Below are 23,331 nucleotides of genomic sequence, written 5' to 3'. Positions count from 1 at the left end.
CAACCCCACCCCAGGCAAATTGGGGCATGCCCTTTTCCCTTTGGTTCTTGAGTCCAGCAACCCCAAAAGTCCAATGCCCCAAAAGTCTCTGTCCCTGGTCAGGGCAGCCCCAGAGTTCGAAAGTTTATCGGCGGAGCTTTACCTCCCAACCTGGGTGGAAATGGGACGGGGGTAAGAGGCACCTTACGTGATCTGAAGCTGACCGCTCCATAGCGGCGCTCCGCTCCGCCAGCCGCCCCATAAAACTCCTTCACGCAGCTGCACTCCACTCCACCAGCCGCCCCACGAACTCCTTCACTCAGCTGCGCTCCGCTCCGCCAGCCGCCCCACGAACTCCTTCACTCAGCTCCACGGCCCACAAGCAGCTCCTGCCATCCACACACTGCTCCGCGTCAAACTGCTTCACCAGCCGTCCCGCAACCTGCTCCACAATATATCTTCAGGCTCCCCCACTACTTAACACAACACTCAGTGATTTCAGCTCTTAGGTGAATTCAGCTTATAGTAGGGGAGCCCCAGTGCTGGTGCACTGTCAGCCCAAAGTGAGCTCAGCAGCCTATAACTAGACTTCTAATGAAATCAAAATTAGCTCTGATATTCCACAGTGGAGAGAGGAGGAAGTGCAATCAGCATGTAAGGCCCTCACCAAAGGGCCCATGCCACCAAGTATTAATACTTGTCCCCAGCCTCTCTCCATTCACACAGTTTTGGAACCCATGACCCTTGCCTAGCGAGTGCTACTTAGATGATGGTGAATCCCTCCATCATAACAAAAGGCCACATACAGTTCCAAGCACAGTTCCCATAATCAGGGTAATAACAATTTATTCTTCCTGCCCCAATAACAGAGACACTGGGGATCCCACAGCAGCCAAAGTGACCATTTGGGCAGCTATGGTCTCATTCTAGGCATGGTGGGTGTGCCTATGCAAATGAGATCGGCCCCTGAAGTTCTTTTCCACAACTTGCCACACCTCACCACCAGATGTCAGGGTGGAGCTCATCCTGACACTGCTTACATCCTCCCCCCAGCCGAGACTTTGTCGTCCCAACAAATCACACTCCCTTTATACCAACTCATTGGTTTCCTCCAAAGGGCCTCAGGAAGCCCACTTTAGCTTCCACAAGCCTGTGTGCTAAATGTATTGGCTCCTCACTAGTCACCCCAGGTGCATCATAAGTTAACCGTTTCACTGGTCTTATCACCCTGTCTCGTCTATTGAGAATCTCTGTTGCCGAAGTAAGGGGAACATCCTCTTGAGTGATGGATGGAGAGGCTTCCCTGGAGGGTCCCTCGGCTACTGGCGTAGGCCCCTGAACTCCTAGTTCTAACGCTGGAGGGTCCAAGGTGCCCAGGACATCCTCTACCTGTCTGTCCCCATTGTCCAATAACCTGTGTGTGTCATCACAGGGGGGTCTCATCAGCAGCACCGGGGTATCAGAAAGGGGCCTAAATAGTTCCGCCATTGGGTTTAGGGCGGAAGAGGGAAAACTCTCGTTTGGTTCAGCTGATCGAGACTGAAATCTTGTCTCCATCCCAGGATACACCAGGGTTGTGTCTTCCTCCTCAGACTCACTCTCAGATGTGCAGAATAGGGGTAAGTTAGCTGCAGGGGGCCCACTGTCTGTGTTGGATGGTGGCTTTGGTCTAGCACCTCTGTTCTGCCCGGCGGCCCTGCCGTGGCCCATCTCACAAGGGGTGCTTACCAATTCCCCCACAGGGAGCAAAAGGTTTCTATGCACCGTCTTTATTTGCCCTGGACCGTCTTCAGGTTTGATCTTGTAGACCGGCAGATCTCCCAGCTTTTCCATCACCAGGTAAGGTATTGCCTTCCATCTGTCAGCTATCTTGTGTTTGCCAGCAATACCCAAATTTCGCAGCAGGACTCTGTCCCCCGGCTGGAGCTCCTGCGAACGCACTCTAGCATCATATCGATGTTTGTTGCGGTCTGCGTTCTTCCGAGCCGCAGCGGTAGCTAAGTGATAAGCATCCCGCAGCTTTTCTCTTAGTCGGGATACATATTGCTGATGAGTTTCATAGCTATCTCCATCCTCTGATACACCAAAGCACAAGTCTATGGGTAATCTTGGTTCTCGCCCAAACATCAAGAGATATGGGGTGACTCCCGTAGCATCGTTCTTTGTGGCATTGTAGGCATGCACCAGAAATGCGACATGCTGGCTCCAGGTTGCCTTCTGCTCTGGTCGCAAAGTTCCCAACATATCTAATAGGGTTCGATTGAACCTCTCTGGCTGAGGATCACCTTGGGGGTGATAAGGTGTTGTCCTAGACTTTTTAATTCCTGCTATCTTCAGCACCTCCTTCAGAAGGTGACTCTCAAAATCCCGCCCCTGATCAGAGTGTATCCGAGCCGGGAATCCATAGACTGAGAAATATTTGTCCCACAATACTCGAGCAACGGTGGTGGCCCTCTGATCACGTGTGGGATATGCTTGTGCATACCGTGTAAAATGGTCAGTCACTACTAGAATGTTTCCAACATTCCTCTTGTCTACCTCTACAGACAAGAAATCAATGCATACCAACTCCAAAGGTTTGTTGCTGGTGATGTTCTTGAGATATGCAGCCCTCGTGGGCAGAGTTTTCCTTTGAACACATCGAGCGCAAGTCTCACATTTCCTGCGAACATCTTCAGCCATTCGGGGCCAGTAGAACCTACTACGAATAAGTTCCAGGGTCCTCTCCATCCCTAAATGCCCAAAGTCATCATGCAGGGCCCTCATGGCCAGGGCTCTGTACTTTTTTGGCAGTACTAGTTGTGCTCGTTGTTTTTGTAAAGGGTCAGTGGTCATTCGGTGTAGCACTCCCTGAATCAGTTTTAGTTTGGTCCATTCTCTCAATAGTAGTTTACCCTCCGGGTTAGGTGGGACAACCGCAGCTGGGCTTCGCCCCTCCCTTTTGGCAAGTAGTGTATCACGAATGTCAATATCTTGCCGCTGGGCTTCTTGCCAGTCAGCCGCATTGAGCATGGGCAAAGGAGATTGGTCTAATGCAATATAGTTCACCGAAGCAGAAGGCATGCATTCAGGGGGCAGGCCCAAAGCTTCTGCAACACATCCCTGAAAGTCTTCACGGGCCTCTGGCTCTCGGCGACTCACACTGCAAATAGCTCTCACTCCATCTGTGGGTATCACAGCAACTTCTGGAGCCTGCGGACGCCTGGACAATGCATCTGCATCTACATTGCTTCTCCCTGATCGGTACTGAATGCTGAACTCATAGCTAGCCAAGGCGGCCACCCATCTCTGCCCTGTAGCATCCAGCTTAGCACTTGTTAACACATAAGTCAGTGGATTGTTGTCTGTCCACACCTGGAACTGAGCACCATACAAGTAGTCTCGAAATTTCTCAGTGATGGCCCATTTCAAGGCCAAAAATTCCAGCTTGTGGGTGGGATAGCGAGTTTCACTATCAGACAATCCTCGGCTGGCAAAGGCTACAGGTTTACATTTGCCTTCCACTTCCTGGTACAGGACTGCTCCCAGACCCTCCAAACTGGCATCAGTATGCAGGATAAATGGTTTGCTTGGGTCAGCAAAAACTAGGACTGGAGCATGAGTTAGGCAAGTAATGATTTCTCGAAAAGCCCTTTCACATCTCTCATCCCACCGTGGCCCAAATGGTGCAAAGGGGCCATTGTGTCTCTGCACAGGAGGCTTTGGGGACCTCCCCTTATTCTTGGACTTAGATTTGTTCTTGCTGGACTGATGTCCCCTGGTAAGATCATTCAGAGGCTTTACAATCGTAGCATAGTTTTTCACAAATCTGCGGTAGTAGCCACTAAATCCAAGGAAGGTCTTGAGTTCTCTGTAGTTACTTGGACGTGGCCATGTAGTGAGTGCTTCTATTTTATCAGGATCAGTACTCACACCTTCTTGGGACACAATGTGACCCACATACTTCACTGAGGTTCTGCAGAACTGGCATTTGTCAATTGAAAGCTTCAGACCATAATCCTCCAACCTATCAAGCACTTTAAGAAGTCTTTCTTCATGCTCCTCTAAGGTTCTTCCAAACACAATCAGGTCATCCAAATAAACTAACACTTGCAGTAAATTCATGTCTCCCACAACTTTCTCCATGAGACGTTGAAAGGTGGCAGGTGCTCCAGAAATCCCTTGGGGCATGCGTTCGAACTGATAAAACCCTAATGGGCAGATGAAGGCTGTCTTCTCCTTATCTTCTTCTCCCAGAGGGATCTGGTAGTATCCACTTCAAAGATCCAACACAGAGAACCACTGGCTTCCCAGCAAACAGTCTAAGGCGTCTTGCACTCGAGGCATAGTGTACTGGTCGACCACCGTACGGCTGTTTAGGGTGCGGTAGTCAATACACATCCGGATTTTCCCATTCTTTTTGCGGACTACCACAATGGGTGAGGCGTATGGGCTGCGGGACTCTGTAATGATGCCATTCGCAGCCAGCTCCTGAAGATGATGTCGCACATCTTCCATCTCAGAGAGAGCAATCTTCCTAGATCTCTCCCTGAAAGGTCGAGAGTCATGTAGTCTGATATTGTGCTCTACTCCTTTTGCACATCCCACATCCCACTCATGCAGTGAGAACACCTTGGATCTTTCACAAAGTTTCTTCCTCAGGTGATCTTTCCAGTCCTCGGACACTGGTGAATCTCCAAAGTCAAACTTTGCTGGGTCTATTGCCGGAACTGGAGTTTCATACTGGGGTTTTACAATCGACTCAGGCTCAAAGAGGTCTGCTATCTTTTGTCCTTGCTTCACAAAAATATCACGACTCGTTTCATTAGCAATCAGTATAGTCACCCTTTCCTGGGCTTCAGCAGGCAGGGTTATGACTCCGCTGGGGACCAGCACTCCTTCAGGGAGCTCTCCTCCCATCGGCTGCTCTATCATTGCTAACGTCCCTTTACTGCCTTTCAGACAGGTACTCATGACAAGCACTTCTTGCTCCGTCCTTGCAGGCACTACTAAGGGGGCTGTGCCCGCGTACTTCAGTGCCCCAAGCGGTAGCTCAGATGTGTCCCTTTTAGCACTCTCAATTTTCCTATAGGCTTCAGCACAAAGCGTATGGATCATCAGGGTATTCAGGTACTGGTCCCCAGCCCGCCTTCTGCAGTAATCCGCGAGTACCTTGAAGAGACTGGAGTTGGTCCCTATCAGCACAGACACATCAGAAGTCCCTTTAGGGTCAGGGCATATTAAGGCAGCTGTGTCTACCTCTTCTCTTACCCCAGCAACCTCCTCTGGGAATTCCAGGTGCACTATGACATACCCTTGATAGGGGTATTCATCCATGCTGAGGCCACATAGGCCAAGGCCAGTCAGTGGCTGTATAGGCAGGTGCCTAAGCATCTGTTGGTAGAATGACTGAAATATAATAGTCACTTGAGATCCAGTGTCAAGCACTGCTTTACACTCAACCCCTTCGATCCTCACCATGACCTCTGCTCGAGGCCCTATCAGTCCTGCAGGGATCCCAGCTGGACAGTCTTTTCTGGGGGAATCTTCAAATCCTGCAGACCTGGGGGGTCCCCGTCCCCAGACCCTCTGGCAGCTACCGGATCTCTCCCAACTGATCCTCAGCTTTCCATACACTAAGGAGGGGTTTTCTTCATTACGGCACTTGGCAGCACTGTGTCCATCCTGACCACATCGGTAGCAGAAGAATTGACCTTTCCCCCTTCGCCTGGGGGGGATGGTGGCTCTAAGTGCGGGCTTCTCAATCGCCACAGTTTGAGGCTTCTTATTCCTAGAAGTCTTAACTCGGTCAACGGTACTTTGCAGCTCAGCTATCCGTTCCGTCAGGACCTGCATTTGTTGGGCAAGTTCCTCTCTGGTGCTCACCATCAGTACACTGGCCATTTGCAGTGGTGTTGTGCTGGCTGGCTCCGATGTTTGGGCTTCCCAAAACTCACTGGCAGCCTGCCTTTCTTCCTCCTCTCGGACCTCTTTTATCAGCTGGGAGTAACTTGGGGGATGTTCCCGTCGTTCTCTTAGCCGGAGATGAAGTAGAATCGGGTTCTGATACTGAGTTCCTCTTACAATTTGAGCCAGTCTAGTCTGATCCATCTGCTCAGCAGTCACTGCTCCCCTCATGACAGCTCTCTGAAGCAGTCTCTCCAGTCTCTGTATGTAGGCTGAAGCCTTCTCGCCCTTTTGTTGTCGGGAATTAAGGAACTTACAGTAGCTGTCTTCAGGGCCCTCTACGCTCCCAAAGTTGTGTTCAAGGGCCTCTAGGCAGTCCTTCACACTGACCCCAGGGTCAATGAGCTTCAGGGTGCGAATCACATCTAATGCTGGGCCGCCAAGGCTCTCTATAAGGCATCTTCGCTTTTCTGCATCTGGTACGGCCCACTCTTGCAGCATTTCAGTGGTATGCTCTAACCAGGGTTCAAACTCCTCCTCCCCAGCAAATAATCTTAACTTACAACAAGAGTCTGACTCAGCATGGGGCAGCACAACCTTTTCCAATATTTGCCCCAGAGCTTTTGTCCAATCATCAGCCGAGGCTGCAGCCTCCGAGCTAGAAGCTGCTGAGCCAGGGCCCAACAAACCTGACATATTAGCCATTATACAAACAGTAATTTCCTCAAAATATAAGCACAAACAAAAAAAAAATATAAATTGTTTCCCAATGTAGTGGATCACTCAACAGGTGCTTGTGAGGGGTACTGACCCAGGAGATCCCGGACGAGCCCCCAAAAATGTAACCCTTCTGCCCGTCAGAGTTGGCAGCAACAAGGGCCGGGTTCAATATCTAGGGGTTCCATTCCAATAACACAATGCAAACCGGCTCGAGCCCCCACCCAGTGACCTGGGACAAATATATACCACCCCCGCTGGGCGCCTCCAAGAGGCAATACTTCCCCTCTCGCAAGCACATAGTCTGAGTGTAGCAAAAGTCTTTTAATAACAGAGAGAAACAATGTGGCATTATGTTGGGGAAACACCACCAACAGGATTCATAACACAACCCATGAGCAAAAACAACCCCACCCCAGGCAAATTGGGGCATGCCCTTTTCCCTTTGGTTCTTGAGTCCAGCAACCCCAAATCACCCAAAGTCCCAAAAGTCTCTGTCCCTGGTCAGGGCAGCCCCAGAGTTCGAAAGTTTATCGGCGGAGCTTTACCTCCCAACCTGGGTGGAAATGGGACGGGGGTAAGAGGCACCTTACGTGATCTGAAGCTGACCGCCCCATAGCTCCATAGCGGCGCTCCGCTCCGCCAGCCGCCCCATAAAACTCCTTCGCGCAGCTGCACTCCACTCCACCAGCCGCCCCACGAACTCCTTCGCTCAGCTGCGCTCCGCTCCGCCAGCCGCCCCACGAACTCCTTCACTCAGCTCCACGGCCCACAAGCAGCTCCTGCCATCCACACACTGCTCCGCGTCGAACTGCTTCACCAGCCGTCCCGCAACCTGCTCCACAATATATCTTCAGGCTCCCCCACTACTTAACACAACACTCAGTGATTTCAGCTCTTAGGTGAATTCAGCTTATAGTAGGGGAGCCCCAGTGCTGGTGCACTGTCAGCCCAAAGTGAGCTCAGCAGCCTATAACTAGACTTCTAATGAAATCAAAATTAGCTCTGATATTCCACAGTGGAGAGAGGAGGAAGTGCAATCAGCATGTAAGGCCCTCACCAAAGGGCCCATGCCACCAAGTATTAATACTTGTCCCCAGCCTCTCTCCATTCACACAGTTTTGGAACCCATGACCCTTGCCTAGCGAGTGCTACTTAGATGATGGTGAATCCCTCCATCATAACAAAAGGCCACATACAGTTCCAAGCACAGTTCCCATAATCAGGGTAATAACAATTTATTCTTCCTGCCCCAATAACAGAGACACTGGGGATCCCACAGCAGTCAAAGTGACCATTTGGGCAGCTATGGTCTCATTCTAGGCATGGTGGGTGTGCCTATGCAAATGAGATCGGCCCCTGAAGTTCTTTTCCACAACTTGCCACACCTCACCACCAGATGTCAGGGTGGAGCTCATCCTGACACTGCTTACATCCAGATCAGATCTTACCCACAAATCACGCTTTGCCAATCCTTTAGAATCTAAAATCTAAAGGCTTATTTATTCATAAAAGGAAAAAGATAGAGATGAGAACTAGAATATAGATAAGAGCTAGAATTGGTTCAATGGAATCAATGACATACAGTGATGGCAAAGTTCTTGGTTCAGGCTTTTAGCAGGGATGGAATAAACTTCTGGTTCAAATCAAGTCTCTGGAGAACATCCACAGCTGGGATGGGTCATTCAGTCCTTTGTTCGGAGCTTCAGTTTGTAGTAAGGTTCCTCCAGAGGTCAGAAGCAGGATTGAAGACAAGATGGAGGGGTTTTCAGGGCCTTTTATATTCTCTGCCCGTGGAAGGACCCCTCTTTGTTCTTACTGTGGAAAATCACAGCAGCAAGGTGGAGCTTGGAGTCACATGGGCAAGTCACATGACTCAGTTTGCAGGCGGATGCCATTGTTTACGTGTTAGTTTGAACATTCCCAGGAAAGCTCAGATGTGGATTGGTGTCTCCCAAAATTCATTGTCCGTTAAGTATATCTTGAGTGGGCACTTACTGAGAATAGTTCTTTCTCAAGAAGCTGACCAAATGCTTCATTGAGGCTACTTAGAATCAAAACACATTAAGATACAAGTACATTGCCCATATTCATACCTTCAGCTACAAAATGATACACACATACAGACAGCATCATCCTAACCAGCACAGCGTAACCGTTTTATAGACACCTCCCATGACAACCTTTGTACAATATTTGCTGCCAACATATAACAGAGGTTGCAGCAATGATTTATATGGTCATAGTTTATGTCAATAACGTCACACCTCCCCTATGTGCTGAGAGCAAACCTGGGAAATTCCAGCTCACAGGGACATTTTTCAGGAAATCATAAGAACCTAAAAACCAGGCTTATAGTGAAAGTACCTCCTCAGCCATAACTACAGCCTTGTTACTGGTAGACGACACTGTGGCTGTTGGTCTTTAATCTGTAGATGAGATTTATCAGGTAGGCCACCACCACCGCCGCCTCCTACCAATATCAGCTCTTTGCCCTTTCTTCATTTACTCAGAGGACTTTGGGGATATTTGTAGGACTTGGAATAGGACAGTGGAGCAGAACATGGAATCCCAAGCTGCATCTCTCCCATTCTGAGGGCTTTTCTGCGCTAGAAATTTGTACTGCTGTAAGCAGTATAGATAAACTACACCACCCCCTAGTGTGGACAGTTATCTTAGTATAAAGGTGCTTATGCCAGGGGTGCTATTCCCGTATGGGAAGGGGAATAATTATACTGGGAAAAGTCACGTTTATACCACTGTAACTATGTCCACACTTGGCATCTTACCAGTAAAATAAATCTCGCCGCCCCCACTGAGTCAGATCAGTTTAACTCTTAAGTGTGGGCCAGGGCTAAGCCTCCCCCCATTCTTCACAATCAAGGACTGGGATAGCCTATCGAGGTAGCCACCATCCCAGCCCTCCAAATGTCAGTGCCGAAGTCCTCCAGAAAAGGGACTCGATATTTCGAATGTAAGAAAAACCAGAGGGAAATAAATCTCCTCCCTTTCCCAAGGCCCCCCGGTCCCTTTTTACACAAAGGCTGGTTTTCCTTTGTGGGTTTGTGTGTAAAAGATCGCACAGAATTTCCATCTTTCTCTGAGCTGTAGCTCACGAAAGCTCATGCTCAAATAAATTGGTTAGTCTCTAAGGTGCCACAAGTCCTCCTTTTCTTTTTGCGAATACAGACTAACACGGCTGTTACTCTGAAACCCATCTTTCTCTGTTATTTGTATGCAGAGTAAACTCTTTTAGCAGCCTCCCTGGGATCCAGTGCGTTGTTGCAGGCTGTTTGCTTGTTGTCAAGCCGGTAAAGCCCCGCTTTTCTTCCCCTGCAGCTCATTCCTGAGGTCTCCTCCTTGTCCTGGTTTACGACAGTGGTGCCGCTGGTGCTGGTGCTGACCGTGTCGGGCGTCAAGGATGCCATCGACGATTTTGTAAGAGGCCTGGATCCCCCACCCTGAGTTCAGCGTGTGTCTGGGGTCCCCAGTGACACGATCAAGCAAAACACGGCCAGTCCGTGCAGCCGGAGGGGGGCGGTTGCAGCGTTTGTCTATGGCCAGTGGGGGGGCGCTGCGGTCAGGCCCCAACGTCCATGTTGAATCACCTAACTAAGTAGCTAGATTTTCAGCAGTCCTGAGCACCAACAGCTCCCACTGACTTTCGCGGGAACTGTGGGGGGTGCAACACTTCTGAAAATCCGGCCACTTATTTAGCTGCCTGCATACGGATTGAGGAGTCTGTTCTCAGGCACCCGTGCTGGAAAACCTTGGCTCAGCACCTTAGAACCCACCGCAGAGCTGCGCTAGGAAAGCACATGGCGGGAGGGGGGAAGTTGGGTCGGACTGTTTAGAGGTGCTCGGCATTAGCCTAACTCTGTTCCCATTGGAGTTGGTGGTAAAAGTCCGATTGGCTGCAATGGGAGCGGAGTGAGGCCTACAGCTGAGTGCTTTCCAGAATCCCATTGCATGTGTGTTGGCATGTGGTTTTCTGTGCTCCTTCTAACAACCCTGGTCACTGAGTCCAGTCACACAAGGGGTCGGTGCAGTTCTGAATGAGACCGAACGAACTCTCGTTCTGAAGTGTGGGCAGTGAAGAGCCCCCTTAAAAAATAGGGGACTCACCCAGAACCCTTATGGCCATTTCATGTAGCAGCAGTGAAATGGATACCTCCAAGCACCTTATCTGCAGAACTGTGGCAGTCAAGGCCAGCCTGGGCTTTTGTGGGACTCCAGGTTAAGTGACACAGCAGGGCCCGTCTATCTCTTTCTCCTCAGAGTGGGCCCTTCCATAGCAGGATCCTTCTTGCCTGTCAGTCTCTGTCCCAGACAGCCCCCTGCACCAGATGCTGCCAGAGTTCAATGTGGACTTGACAATTTAACCTAAAATGCTGGGTGGAGAGACCTCCAGAGCGGTGGAATGGAGTCTTTGGCTCATGGGTGCATATTGATGGCGAGCAACCAAAACCACTGGTTCTCTTAAAGTGCAGGGGTCAAGGGCAGCAGCCCCTGTGCAGGGTTGGCCCTGGTAATGGTTATGGGTATTTCCCCTCTTCTGTCTTTCAGAGTCATTTTGATTCTGATGTAACTGAGCGAGGTTTCCCCTAAACAGGAGGGTTAAGAGCATAGAAAAAGTTATGGCACTATTCTGTCCTTGCATTTATGCCCTTATCATTTCCCCAGCTGGGTAGGAATCCTGAAATGGGATTGCTTTATCCTCTGATCACACACACTTGGTTTCTGTGGAGTTTCTTCTAACACCCCGATCAACTTTTACGTTTTTCAGAATCGACACAAAAGTGACAATCATGTCAATAACCGTCCCGTCCAGGTGCTGATTAATGGCAGGTAAATCTTATTTCTTTACGGAAATTTTGGCTGAAGGTTTGTCTCCAGGAGACGCTTCTGCAAAAACTCAAAATTTCTGACAGATTCAACAAATGTGACTATTAAAGCTCCATACTATGTACATTCTATTGTCCGCATTCTACTTCCACTGGAGATCATGGCAGCTTTGTTTTAAGGTATTATTTTACCTTATGGGATCCCAAAGTCTGCTCTGCTTCCCTAGATTTCACTGTGCAGTCTTCAGTTCAAGTAGCATGACAGACATCTCAGGAAAGTTCATTGTTCGCAGTGCTGTGTGTTATTGTTTGGTTAACGTATCTGGTTAATAAGTAGCAAAAGGTACGGTCACTTTGTCAGTGTAGGTACTAAAGCCATCAGCCCACCCAGAAAAAGTTGGGCTGTCAATTTTAAATTGGAGATGCCAACTGTATGCATTAACAATGACAGATTATTTTACAAAATATCCCAGAGGCATCAGACGTGACTGCATTCTCTGGTGCCACATGCATTTGTTTTATGTATTCATTCCTGAGCAGACAGAACTAGACCTAATCAGCAGAGACTTTTGATGTTAAATTAACAACTACAAGAAACTTCTCTGTACACAAACCCACCCCCATCCCCCTGCTGTCTATTGGATGGAATCAGAACTGTTCAATTCTTTGGCCTGGGCACTTTACGGTTAGCAATGACTTTCCTTTTGCTCCAGCGGTAGGTCCTGGCCTTTTGTGGCAAGTAGATGAGTTCTGTACTCATTGTTCCAGGAAGACCCAACTGCTCTTGGAGTATAGCTGGTGACAAAGGTGGAGTGCTTGGTCGCCCTATGGTTTTCACAGTACTGTAGAGACCAGTGTATTGTACAAACACTGCCAAATAACAGGAACAATGAAATAAAGCTGGAAACCAGTGATTTTGCTGATTGTTAGCATTTTCAGTCCAGTAAATCTGAAACCAGTCACACTGGGACTACCATCCCCACTAAACAGATACGTTTATATAGCAATGTGCATAATTCACTTCCACTGTGAAGCGGCCAGAGGCCACAGGTTCCAGTGTTGCTATCAATGAACTCAAATGGAGTTTTACTAATGACTTCATGGAGACCCAGAGCAGGTCCATATGATCTGTTGGGGCACATACACCATGCTGCCTGTAAAACTTTCACTTCTTAAGTTTTTGCATATGCAGAAATTCTGATTTGTTCATGCAACCTGGAGGTACCAGACAGGTAGCTGGATGCCTGTACATCTTGCTTTGTGCATTAAAAAAGGCCATGAACAGCACAGATCGGAGTATATGCACATGCAGCTTTCGCAGCTGGGTTGCTGTTCTTTTTGACAGCTAGACTGACAGAGAGCATGAGCTGCCTTTGCACCATCTGGTCTTCTTTAGGGGACTTAGACAACTTAAAGAACTGGGCTAATTTCCAAGTAATTTTAGTGGTATCTGCTCAAAATGTAGATGGGACTCTCTTCCCCAGGACCCCACCTAGATTTTGGATTTGTAGCAGAAGGGAAGGGAAAGTCAGTGTCTGTTAGTAGAGTACTGCACAGGTAACATGTTTATATTGTGGAGCCTACTTCTCAACTGCATGTGTGTGTAAAGCTCTCCCGTTTATTACTGCTTTATGCTGGTCGTGGCTAGGAGCCTGCCATGGACCTGCGCCCCTTTGTGCTACTGCTGGACAGATGCAGAGCAGAATGACAGTCCCTGCCCCCGACAGCTCACCGCCAAGTCCTTATATTGCTGGTGAACGGGCTTCAAGAGCGCCGCTGACCCTCTCAGGGTCGGAGCGCTCTGCCGCTCTGTGACTATTTAAAGGGAACCTTCTCTTGCAGATTGAAGGATGACAAATGGATGAATATTCAAGTGGGAGACATCATAAAACTAGAGAACAACAACTTTGTGACGGTGAGTGCAGTTCATTGTAGCCACATGCGCTGTGACTCTCTGGAATTACTCTTCAGACTAATAAAGAAGTTACTCAGTAGTGACGCTAACTGACTCAGAGGTTTTCAGATACATTTTCAGTTCAGGGAAGTCAGCTGGACGTGTAGGGTTACTGTGTCCTCTGTCCTGAGATCTCAAGGTAACCTGTGGTCTCCCGTGGTCAAGGTAACGTTTCTGTGGTTGTTTTTCTTTGGCTGTCTCAGCTCATAGTGCCCTGGTTTTGTTTGTGTTCAGGCAGATTTACTGTTACTCTCAAGCAGTGAGCCGCACAGTCTGACATACATTGAGACGGCTGAACTGGATGGGTAAGTGGGCCTGGCCCTGGGGCTGCAAACACAAGGCTAACTTTTGCATGGGGAATCCTGATACCGTGAGGCCCATCTGCTTCTGTGGTCTTGATGCTGCCTAGTCCAGAGATGAATCCACAGAGCATGGATTGTTCCTGCCAGGAGACCCGTGACCCTGACTGCACACAGCAAGTGTAGGGTGATCGTGTTTTCTGACCCTACAGGCGAAGGCTCTTTTCATCACTTCCATATAGCCCATCACTTCCAATATAAGCATCCTCTCTTTGCTATCTCGAGAACGCAGCGTGTCAGGTGAGATCTCTGCCTGTGGCACATTCTCCTGCCCATGCACTGGTCCTGTGGTTCCCAAAGAGTCACAACTCATTTCACCTTTCCTGTTAAGTGCATTTGAGCACGAGATGGAGGCATAATTGCTTGCCCCGGGTAAAGATTGCGCTCCACTGCTCACTACTTACTCCTCTGAACAGCTCTCTGATGAGGGAGGCAGCTTTTGTTTCAGTCAGTGGCCCATAACGAGTGACCCTCTGGGAAGTGTCTTGAGCAGAGTGTATCCCAACAATGGCAGGATCCTCACATGCAGAGGCCTTGGCCTGTTTTACTCATGCTGGCAATTCTGGTAGCACTCATTGATGGTTTACAATGCATGTCCCTGGAATACCCCACATCAGCAGCAATAACTCTGTGGTTTTATGTTCACCCCGGCTGTGCTTCTCAGCCACTTTTCTGTCTATGTGAACAGCAGTCACTCCCAGCGTCGCCCTAGTGACCCATTGAATTCCATCACTCTGCAGCGTGGCCAGCTGGCCACAAGTCTGAGGGCCTCACTCAATTCCTGTTAGTTGGGATAAGGTGGTGCCACCCTCATCTGTGGGGCCAGAGTCTGTATTGCCAGTTCTCGGTGGCATGGAGCCAGCCTCAGGTGTGGAGCGTGGCCTGGCTTTGTGGGCTCAGAGGCCTAAGCAAAACCTGAGAGAATGCCACACCGCAGGGAAGGCTGCATAGAACCCGCATAGCCATCCAAGCCCTCCCGCTGCCCCATGTGAGCTCTAGGGGATAACGTATGGGGCACTGAACGTTGCTGTGCTTCTCTGAGGTCCATGGGAGAGCACCCTCCCCTACCTGGCTGCCCCAGGGTTGCAGTAACTTCTGCAGGCCCCAGAGTGCAGTGACAGAGGGTCCAGAACCCACTGAGGTGCTCAAATACTACAGGGATGCGTGTGGTGTAAGAACTTAGTTGGACGGAGGGCTGCTCAGAGAGCTGACATGAGCAGCTCGGCGCTTTGCAGTGATGGCATGAGACCAGAGCCCTCTGACCCTCTTCTGCACCAAGCCCAGCGTACCGAGGATCAGCTGACTTGGTGCAGAACCAGTTTATACAGTGGCAAGGGACTATATTCCCTTTGTGGGCATGTAAAAATGGTCCTGATTTGACTCTTGGTAAGGAGATGAAGCCTGGAGACCCTGCACGCTCCATCTGGACCCTAATGAATGAGATCAGCTCCAGGAACAGAAGAGTGACCAGTCATGTAGGAGTTTGACTCATGCTTTTATTATAGGGAAACCAACCTCAAAGTGAAGCAGGCACTGACAGTCACTGCGGAGCTGGGAGAGGACCTTCAGAAACTGACTGATTTCAACGGTGAGTGCAGGGAAACATGAAAGTCCCAAAGCATTTCCCCTAAGGCCTGAATTCCACCCGAAGCTGGAATTCTCTTCTCCAAGCCGCACTGCAGGCCCCTGGTGTCCACTCTGACTTGGGTCCCTGCCCAGCGCTCCCAGGGATAGCAGCGTCACACCGTGCAGATCAGATCTTGTGTGCTGCCATTGACTGCAATGGGTGGGCAGTCACAGGGTGAAGTGCACTAAGCCTGTCACTTAGTGTCTGTCTAGGCTTGTTGAGACTCCATCAAATCCTCCATGTAAGGCTCCTGCAAACCACCCCAGGGGAAACAGAACAGGTAGTCACACTGAATTCACCGAGAGGGCTTGATTCTGATCTCAGAGCAGTTTTACACAGATGTAAGTCCATTGACTTTAGAGCAGTTACACTTCATTTACACCAATGTTAGGAGCAGAACCAGCCCCTCTGCACATGGGGTGGATTACTTGGATTTCTCAGTTTAGAGCTTTGCACTTTTGTCCTTTCACTGTTTTCTCAACAGCACCAAAAAGGCAAATCTGAAAGTGTTTTGCTGTGACTGCCTGGCAGCTAATGCACTGAAAGTCCAGGGGTGCTGTGAAATGTGTCCCTGCCACATCACATGTTCCATGGGCCTGGTAGACAGGTGTCCATGTCACAGAAATCACACTCGGCGCTATTTCCTCCCCTAGCCACAGCAGAATAAGCCAAGGACAAAAGACTAGACTTATTTTTTCCTGACCTCCTAGAGCTACAGTTCAGGCAAGGACCTGCAAGGCTGACTTCTCTGACTTGGCTTTTTCTAACCTAAGCACTTGGCAACATGCACAAAAAAACCCCAACCCAACCCTACAGAAACAAAACATTCCATGTGCACACAGGTCTCCTGCTGGGAGAGGACAAGATAGAGAACATGTGACAGATGCTAGTCATATTGCTCAAAGCCCAACTAGAAGGTGCTCAGGTACCTTGGGCATGAGGGTGATAAGAGAACCCATATGGAATGGAAAGGAATGGCGCAGAGCAGTGCTGTAGTTGAGCTTATAATGCTGCTCTCCCTGTTCTCCGGGGACTTTTCTTGAGCACCAAATTCATAGGAAATAAAAGCTAAATGACTGAAATGAGTCAATGACTCCACTGTCATATCCATGATAAATGGCGGAATGGTGATCAGCTGGTCCATATGTCAAAGGTCTAGGAATGTCTCTAAGCTGTGCAGTCTAAAGGGGCTGCTAGACACCCTCTTTCTACAGTGGGATCTTATGGAACAATATTCTTAGTCTGATTTCTCAGTTGTGCGACAACACCTTTTCACTGGATTTCTCTCAAGTGAGGCCTGTGGTTCTGGGCTTTCATATTTCCAGAGCTCTCGTAGATCATATACTTTTATTGCTGCAATGGGAAGCCCTCTGTAAATGACTGGTCTTCTCTGAGTGAGAGGTTCAAACCCTTATTTTACTGAAGAGGCCATGGCGTGTAACAATGTGGAAACCAAAATCTTCGTTTTAAGTTAGAGAACTCCTTTCTCAGACAGTTTGTCTAACGAGGATCAAAACAATTGCGTTTTCTAAATGAGCATAACTTGACTCAACGAGTTCCCTTACTCAAGATAAGTTCCCTTATCTTATGTTTAATTTTTACAAAGTCTAGTTTTGTTTTAAATAAAAGGGGCCCTATTTGTGATATCTAAAGTGAAAATAAAATACTTCCTCTTGTGACTAATATTTGCAAAAGTACTGGGAAGAGTGCCTGGGATTAGACCTGACCTCACATTTCTCTAGCTAACCTCTATACAAGAATTAAATATTTTATGGAGTCCTTCATGCAAGGGCTTCATGGGGCAGGAAGAGAGGAGAAGGTGGGATGGCTAATTCACAAGGGCAGTGAAGCAAAATGCTTAGCCCAGAGCATGGTGTTTGTTGGTACTGTGCTGGGTCAGGTACAGGGGATTTTTCCAACAAGAAGACCTTTATTTATTGTTAGACTTGGGGAAGTTGGAAACATGAGAGGAAACAATAATCAGGTATCAGTTAGCTACCGCTGGCCAGGTCAGAGCTTCATGGGGTTTAAACCTTTTGGGTAAAATGGATTCAGCGGGTGTCCAATAACTTCCCACCAGTAATAGTACTCAATGCAAGATCACTGGGTGAGATATTATGGCCTCTCTTGTACAGGTCTCTTCTGGTCTTACAAGCTGCACATCTGTTAGTACCAACACAGCATAGTTACTGGAGATGACCCTAATACCGTCCTGGTTTTAACATGAGGATGTTAGTCAGGGTGTTCTTGGTGCTGGAGCCTCAGCTCTAGAATTCACTTCTCTTGTTGATTCACCTGTAAAGCCTCTCGCTTCTCCCAGGCTCTTCTTGAGTAGAGAGGGTGGGGAGAAGGTTGTAGTGGGAGAGAGCTGGTTACCCGAGAATTAGGGATTTAGAGGTGTGTGTGGCTTTTCAGAGATTCCAAGGTTAGAAGGAACCACTGATCATCTAGTCAGAGCTCGTGCATAGCACAGGCCACTGCACTGCCCTGAATTAATTCCTGTTTCAAGTCCAATAGCTGCGGTTCAAATAGAGCAGATCTTTTAGAAAAACATCCAATCTTGATTTAAAAATAGCCCATGATGGGGAATCCACCATGGCCCTTGGTAAGTTGTTCCTATAGTTAATGACCCTCGCTATGAAAAATGTGTGCCTTATCTCCAGCCTGAATTTATCTAGCTTCAACTTCCAGCAATAGGTTCTTGTTAGACTTTTGTCTCCTAGATTAAAGAGTCTGTTATCAAATATTCATTTCCCATGTAGGTACCTACAGAATGAGATCAAGTCACGTCAACTTTCTCTTTGTTAAACTAAATAGATTGAGCTCTTGGAGTCTGGCATTAGCTGGCATGTTTTCTAATCCTTCAGTCATTTCTGAACTAACTGGTTCTAACTGTTGATTTGAATAATAGTTTTTCATAGAATCATAGAATATCAGCGTTGGAAGAGACCTCAGGAGGTCATCTAGTCCAACCCCCTGCTCAAAGCAGGACCATATACTAATTGCAGCTGGGCCTTAGAGTAGTGGGTGAGCACATTTTACAATGAGAGATAATTATAGAATATGGAAGCAGAATCCACCCCTCTAGCCATCGTGAATTTGGTGGGTCAGCTGCACGGCCAGCAACAAGCATGTCTTCCTTCAGGTTCCAAAGAGATTCAAGGGATGGAACAGAAGAGACTAAAATATAGTGGGCCGAAGAGGGACACTTGACTATTAATTATGGCCACGCGTACGGTCATCAGACATTAATTTCCCAGTTGTGCTCATTAGAGTCTGAAAGAAAACTGAATAGGTGAATGTACCCAGCTGACAGCGTTAGCTGGAACCCTGACTCTGCTAGTACATGATGGTGCTGCTGGGAAAGGGCTACCAGTGGTTTTGACTCACTGTGTCAAGTGACTCATTATCCTCCCTAGATATAAGGGAGGCAGGGCCAGCTTCCTTGCTTGAGAGAGAAAGGGGGATCAAGAGTGTGGGCTGAGTAGTCCTTGGGAGGGAACTCTGGAAATAACTAAGCTTGCAGACAGGACTTCAGCTGGATTTTGTGTGTTGTTTGAGCTTTGTTTGTTAATAAACAAACCCCATACCCCATGAAAGGGGATTAAGTTCTGACCTGCTACAACTTGAAGGGACTGTGTTTAGGGCAGGGTGAGGAAACCATGAGCTCACAGGAGTTAAGTTCTTAAAATAGCTCTTCTCCCCCTTATGGAGGGTCCTCTGCAGCCCTGCTAGAGCTTCGGGGATTGTTACACACACACACTTTCTTTGAAAACTCCCCACCTTCTAGCCCATATTATGGCCATGGTCCTTTGGGCTACAAAGTCCTCGATAAAGCATTCCCACCTGCACACAGTGCTCCCAGCCCCTGCTGCACGCGAAGATACCTGTCTCTAAGGCCTGGTTAAGCGGAGGTCACTCTGCGCTTTGCGGGAGTTGGGTGGGGGAGAGAAGGCTTATATTGAAGCATGCTTATTCCTTTGCACCCAGCAATTCTTCCTGCCTTTTCACAGATGCTATCCTTGCTTATCTTATGAGCCCTTTCCTGCTTCATTTCTTTGGGTGCCAGTATGTAGTCACACTGTCAGTGGGGCATCCAAAGTGGTGTAGACTGCACCAGTCCAGTGTTGTAATGGGCAGAGTTACAGTACCTCTAAAGAAACCTGATCAGGTATGTTCCTTGTTTGCACTATCATCTCCTCTGTTGTCCCTAGTCTGTTCCATCAGTGATGGCTGCTCTTGTGACGTAGTTTGGAAGTCTAGCCGCGTGTGGGCCTTCAGCTCACGAGCAAGGCTGCTGCAGGAGGCAATGGTGCAGCTCGTGCTTGCCAGGTCAAGGTTGTCTTCTGTGTGAGGTTCTGCTCGACATTGTTGTCTGCATGTATGTGTGTTCTCAGCATGTAGCTGTTCCACTGCCCTCCAGTGCACTCTGCTGCTTGCAACTTCTTCTCAGGCTGCTTTGGGATTATTTCATGCTGTGAAGTGTCCATCAGGTCATCTGTCCCTCAGTATTTGTTGAAGGCCTCTACCAATGCTGTTCTGGGTGCTGGAGCTGGCTAGTTTGTGACTGAGGGGTTGGCAAGGAGAAGGGCATCTCCGTTGGGTTCTGCCAGGTGAGAGAGAGAGAGCTGGTGGCACTTATCAGCTAGGGATGTGAAATGGCCTCAAAGGGCAGGGCACCATCCTGTGTTCAATGGCAAAGGACAAACCTAAATATGAAAGTAATTCAATGCAGACAACTGGATTGCCATGGGAAGGCCGGATAGGAGCAGACTCCATGTGGAGCAGTGCTTGCAGTATCCAGCAGAATGTGATACGGGTGGACAGCTACGGTCCTGATGTGGCCCCTGTCCAGGGCACAGCTGAGGATGTTGTATGTGCTGCCCAGTGGGGAGCTAGTCCCGGGAAGGTTTTCATTGTCTGATCTCTATTTGCAGGTGAAATCAAATGTGAGGCACCGAATAACAAACTGGATAAGTTCACTGGGACTCTTACTCTCCACGGGGAGAAATTTGCCCTGGACAATGAGAAGATGCTGCTGAGGGGCTGCACCATTAGGAACACAGAATGGTGCTTTGGGCTCGTTATTTATGCTGGTAGGTGGAATACACAGAGGTGCAGAGTGAAAAAACTGTAACAGTTGGGCATGTAATTCCCAGTGGGCAGAGAAGAACCACTTTTGTCCCCTTTAGAAGCTTGGTTTCTACTGGGTACAAGAACACAAGTGGAACGTTGAACCTTCCTCTTAGTCCCAAGCTAGGAACATCACAAACTCACTATGCGCAGGATTTTAACTGGAAGTTTGCTAGACCAGTCCACAAGAGAGAGGAATAGTGAACATTGGTGAGGCCTCATCTGCAGTACTGTGTCCAGTTTTGGGCCCCACACTACAAGAAGGATGTGGATAAATTGGAGAGAGTCCAGCGAAGGGCAACAAAAATGATTAGGGGTCTGGAACACATGACTTATGAGGAGAGGCTGAGGGAACTGGGATTGTTTAGTCTGCAGAAGAGAAGAATGAGGGGGGATTTGATAGCTGCTTTCAACTACCTGAGAGGTGGTTCCAGAGAGGAGGGTTCTAGACTATTCTCAGTGGTGGAAGAGGACAGGACAAGGAGTAATGGTCTCAAGTTGCAGTGGGGGAGGTTTAGATTGGATATTAGGAAAAACTTTTTCACTAAGAGGGTGGTGAGACACTGGAATGCGTTACCTAAGGAGGTGGTAGAATCTCCTTCCTTAGAAGTTTTTAAGGTCAGGCTTGACAAAGCCCTGGCTGGGATGATTTAATTGGGGATGGGTCCTGCTTTGGGCAGGGGGTTGGACTAGATGACCTCCTGAGGTCCCTTCCAACCCTGATATTCTATGATTCTATGAACCCTATGTTGCAAAATCTCAACACACCTTGATGGGGTTCTTTGACATAAAGAGCAGCTTCTCTTCCCCCGGAGCTGGGATCAGCAAATAACATGGGAAAAAATTTCAGCCCATCCACCTGGGAAAAGAGTCCTCAAATACTGATTCTGTTTGAGGGCACAGTGAGCTAGTGCAACTGAATTACTTTATCTCTCCAAGCATGTACTGAGCAGGTCCCAACTCCAAGGCAAGCTGATTAGCTTAGAGAAACACTATGCTCCAGTTTACACCCTTGTGCCAGAGTGTCAGAATTGTCTCCTGTATTAGTGTGTGTGGGGGGGAAGTCTACATTTTAATGGGGGCGAGATTTGGATTATTTCTGTAGCACTGGAGACATATGTGACATTGCACAATGCGGGTCACTGCTGATCTAATATCCATTATTCTCCATAAAATAAATGAAACCCACAGGGGAGGGTGCACTGGCTGTAAGAGAGAGCAGGGAGCAAGAGTCAGGAATTCTGGTGTCTGTTTTTGACTCTATCACCTCTGACAAGTCATGTTACCTTGCTGTGCCTCAGTTTCCCCATCTGTAACACCGGGGCACCAATGTGACCCTGCCTCACTGGAGGGTTGTGAGGGTTAATGTATGTTTGTAAGTGCTTTGGCGTCTTGAAGGGAAGCAGCTCTAGAATTGATCCAGGTTCTTAAAATCATGGCTGTGTTTGATCTACTAGGGCCAGACACCAAATTAATGCAGAACTGTGGGAAAACAACCTTTAAACGGACCAGCATTGATCGGCTAATGAATGTCCTCGTGTTAGTGGTAAGTCTGATTAACTTGTCTTCACTCCTTCAGACATGTTCATCATTTCAGAGTGCTCCACCCTCCTTCCTGACAAATGAGGGGCATCAAAAGGGACTAATGAGAAAAAGAAGAATGCTAAAAAAGTACATTAGCATATGGATTTCTGCAGCTCCTTTCACAAGTCCCATCCTCCAGAACGAGGCCATTAAATTGATAGTGTCAAGGACCTCGCTTCATGGCTTTTCATTTGCTGTGCACTTTTTCTCCACTATTTGTGATAGTCACTTTGAAGCCTGCGAGTAACATTTTCCCAAATATCTTTTGTGGTTTTCCATTTAAATAAACATTGATTTTTTCCTTCTCGCTTTCAGGCTTCCTAGATATCTGCAGTAATGTCTATCTGCACAGCATTCAATAATTGCATGATGCTCTCTGCTGGCTGCTAGACTGGCTCTCCTGCATTGGAGGAAAATATTACGTGCTCATTCATAACCAGAGATGGGTTTTTTAGCAAGTGGTAAATTTAAACACACTAAATAGATATTACACTCCAGGGGGACAGTCTCCAATTCTCCACTAATTAAAATGCTGCGGATCGAATTTGGGATGGAAACTTCTTGACAATTGTAACAAACTGCATCTGCTCACACATGGATGCCACAATCATCAGCAGGGATCACTCCTGGGGATTCCGACCCAAGGGCCTCTGCCGGGAGCTAAACGCATAGCTCCTTTCGGCTGCTGCTGTGTGTAGCAGCCTGTCCTAGTGGCTGGGCACTGTCCCGACAGGGAGATGAGCTCACACACGCTAGCCAGTGCCTTATCCAATTTTGCTTGAAGAACAGCTTGGGAGTGTGCTCAAGGAAATGAGAATTTAGCTTAGCCCAGATATTTAGCTTTTAATAGCAGCTTCTGTCCAAGTGTTTCAGAGCAGGCCTTCACTGACATGGAGACTGTCAGTAGTTTAATGTTATGAGACTGGAATCATAACAAACAAACCGAGATTAAACTGGTTCCCATCAAGCCGGTGCAATGCCCACAAAAGCCTCGTGAACACTTGTATGTACATTGAATCAGCTCCGGCCACGGGGGGATGTGACCACGCCAGCACAGATTAACCTTCAGCCATCATGGGAGTACTCTGGCTGGCCAGCTGCTTATTTGGCATTTGAACTTCAGTTTGAACCCGCCAGCCAGACCAGCTCCGCTGTGATGTGATGCACCTTTGCCAACAATTTTCTCCTTTATAAAACAGTGCTGCAAACACTGGCTTCATCGCAAACACAGGGGAGCAGATCGCTCGC

General features: G+C 48.3%; 1 protein-coding gene across 3 annotated transcripts in view; it reads left to right on the top strand.

The window, feature by feature from the left end:
• LOC311520963 (phospholipid-transporting ATPase ID-like) overlaps positions 1-23,331 on the top strand; it is a 155,216-nt gene that overhangs the window by 83,073 nt on the left and 48,812 nt on the right. For all 3 annotated transcript variants that reach the window (XM_084628991.1, XM_084628992.1, XM_084628990.1), the window contains exons 5-11: positions 9,922-10,020; positions 11,369-11,430; positions 13,269-13,341; positions 13,615-13,685; positions 15,245-15,327; positions 20,304-20,462; positions 21,957-22,045. In XM_084628991.1, coding sequence (XP_084485117.1) covers positions 9,922-10,020; positions 11,369-11,430; positions 13,269-13,341; positions 13,615-13,685; positions 15,245-15,327; positions 20,304-20,462; positions 21,957-22,045 — 636 coding nt within the window. The remainder of the gene's footprint in view (positions 1-9,921; positions 10,021-11,368; positions 11,431-13,268; positions 13,342-13,614; positions 13,686-15,244; positions 15,328-20,303; positions 20,463-21,956; positions 22,046-23,331) is intronic.

Source organism: Lepidochelys olivacea (assembly GCF_965140295.1).
Source record: "Lepidochelys olivacea isolate rLepOli2 genome assembly, chromosome: 5".
Taxonomy (NCBI): Eukaryota; Metazoa; Chordata; order Testudines; family Cheloniidae; genus Lepidochelys; species Lepidochelys olivacea.
The sequence above is the reverse complement of the archived record's forward strand: the minus strand, read 5'-3'. Positions and strand labels throughout refer to the sequence as shown.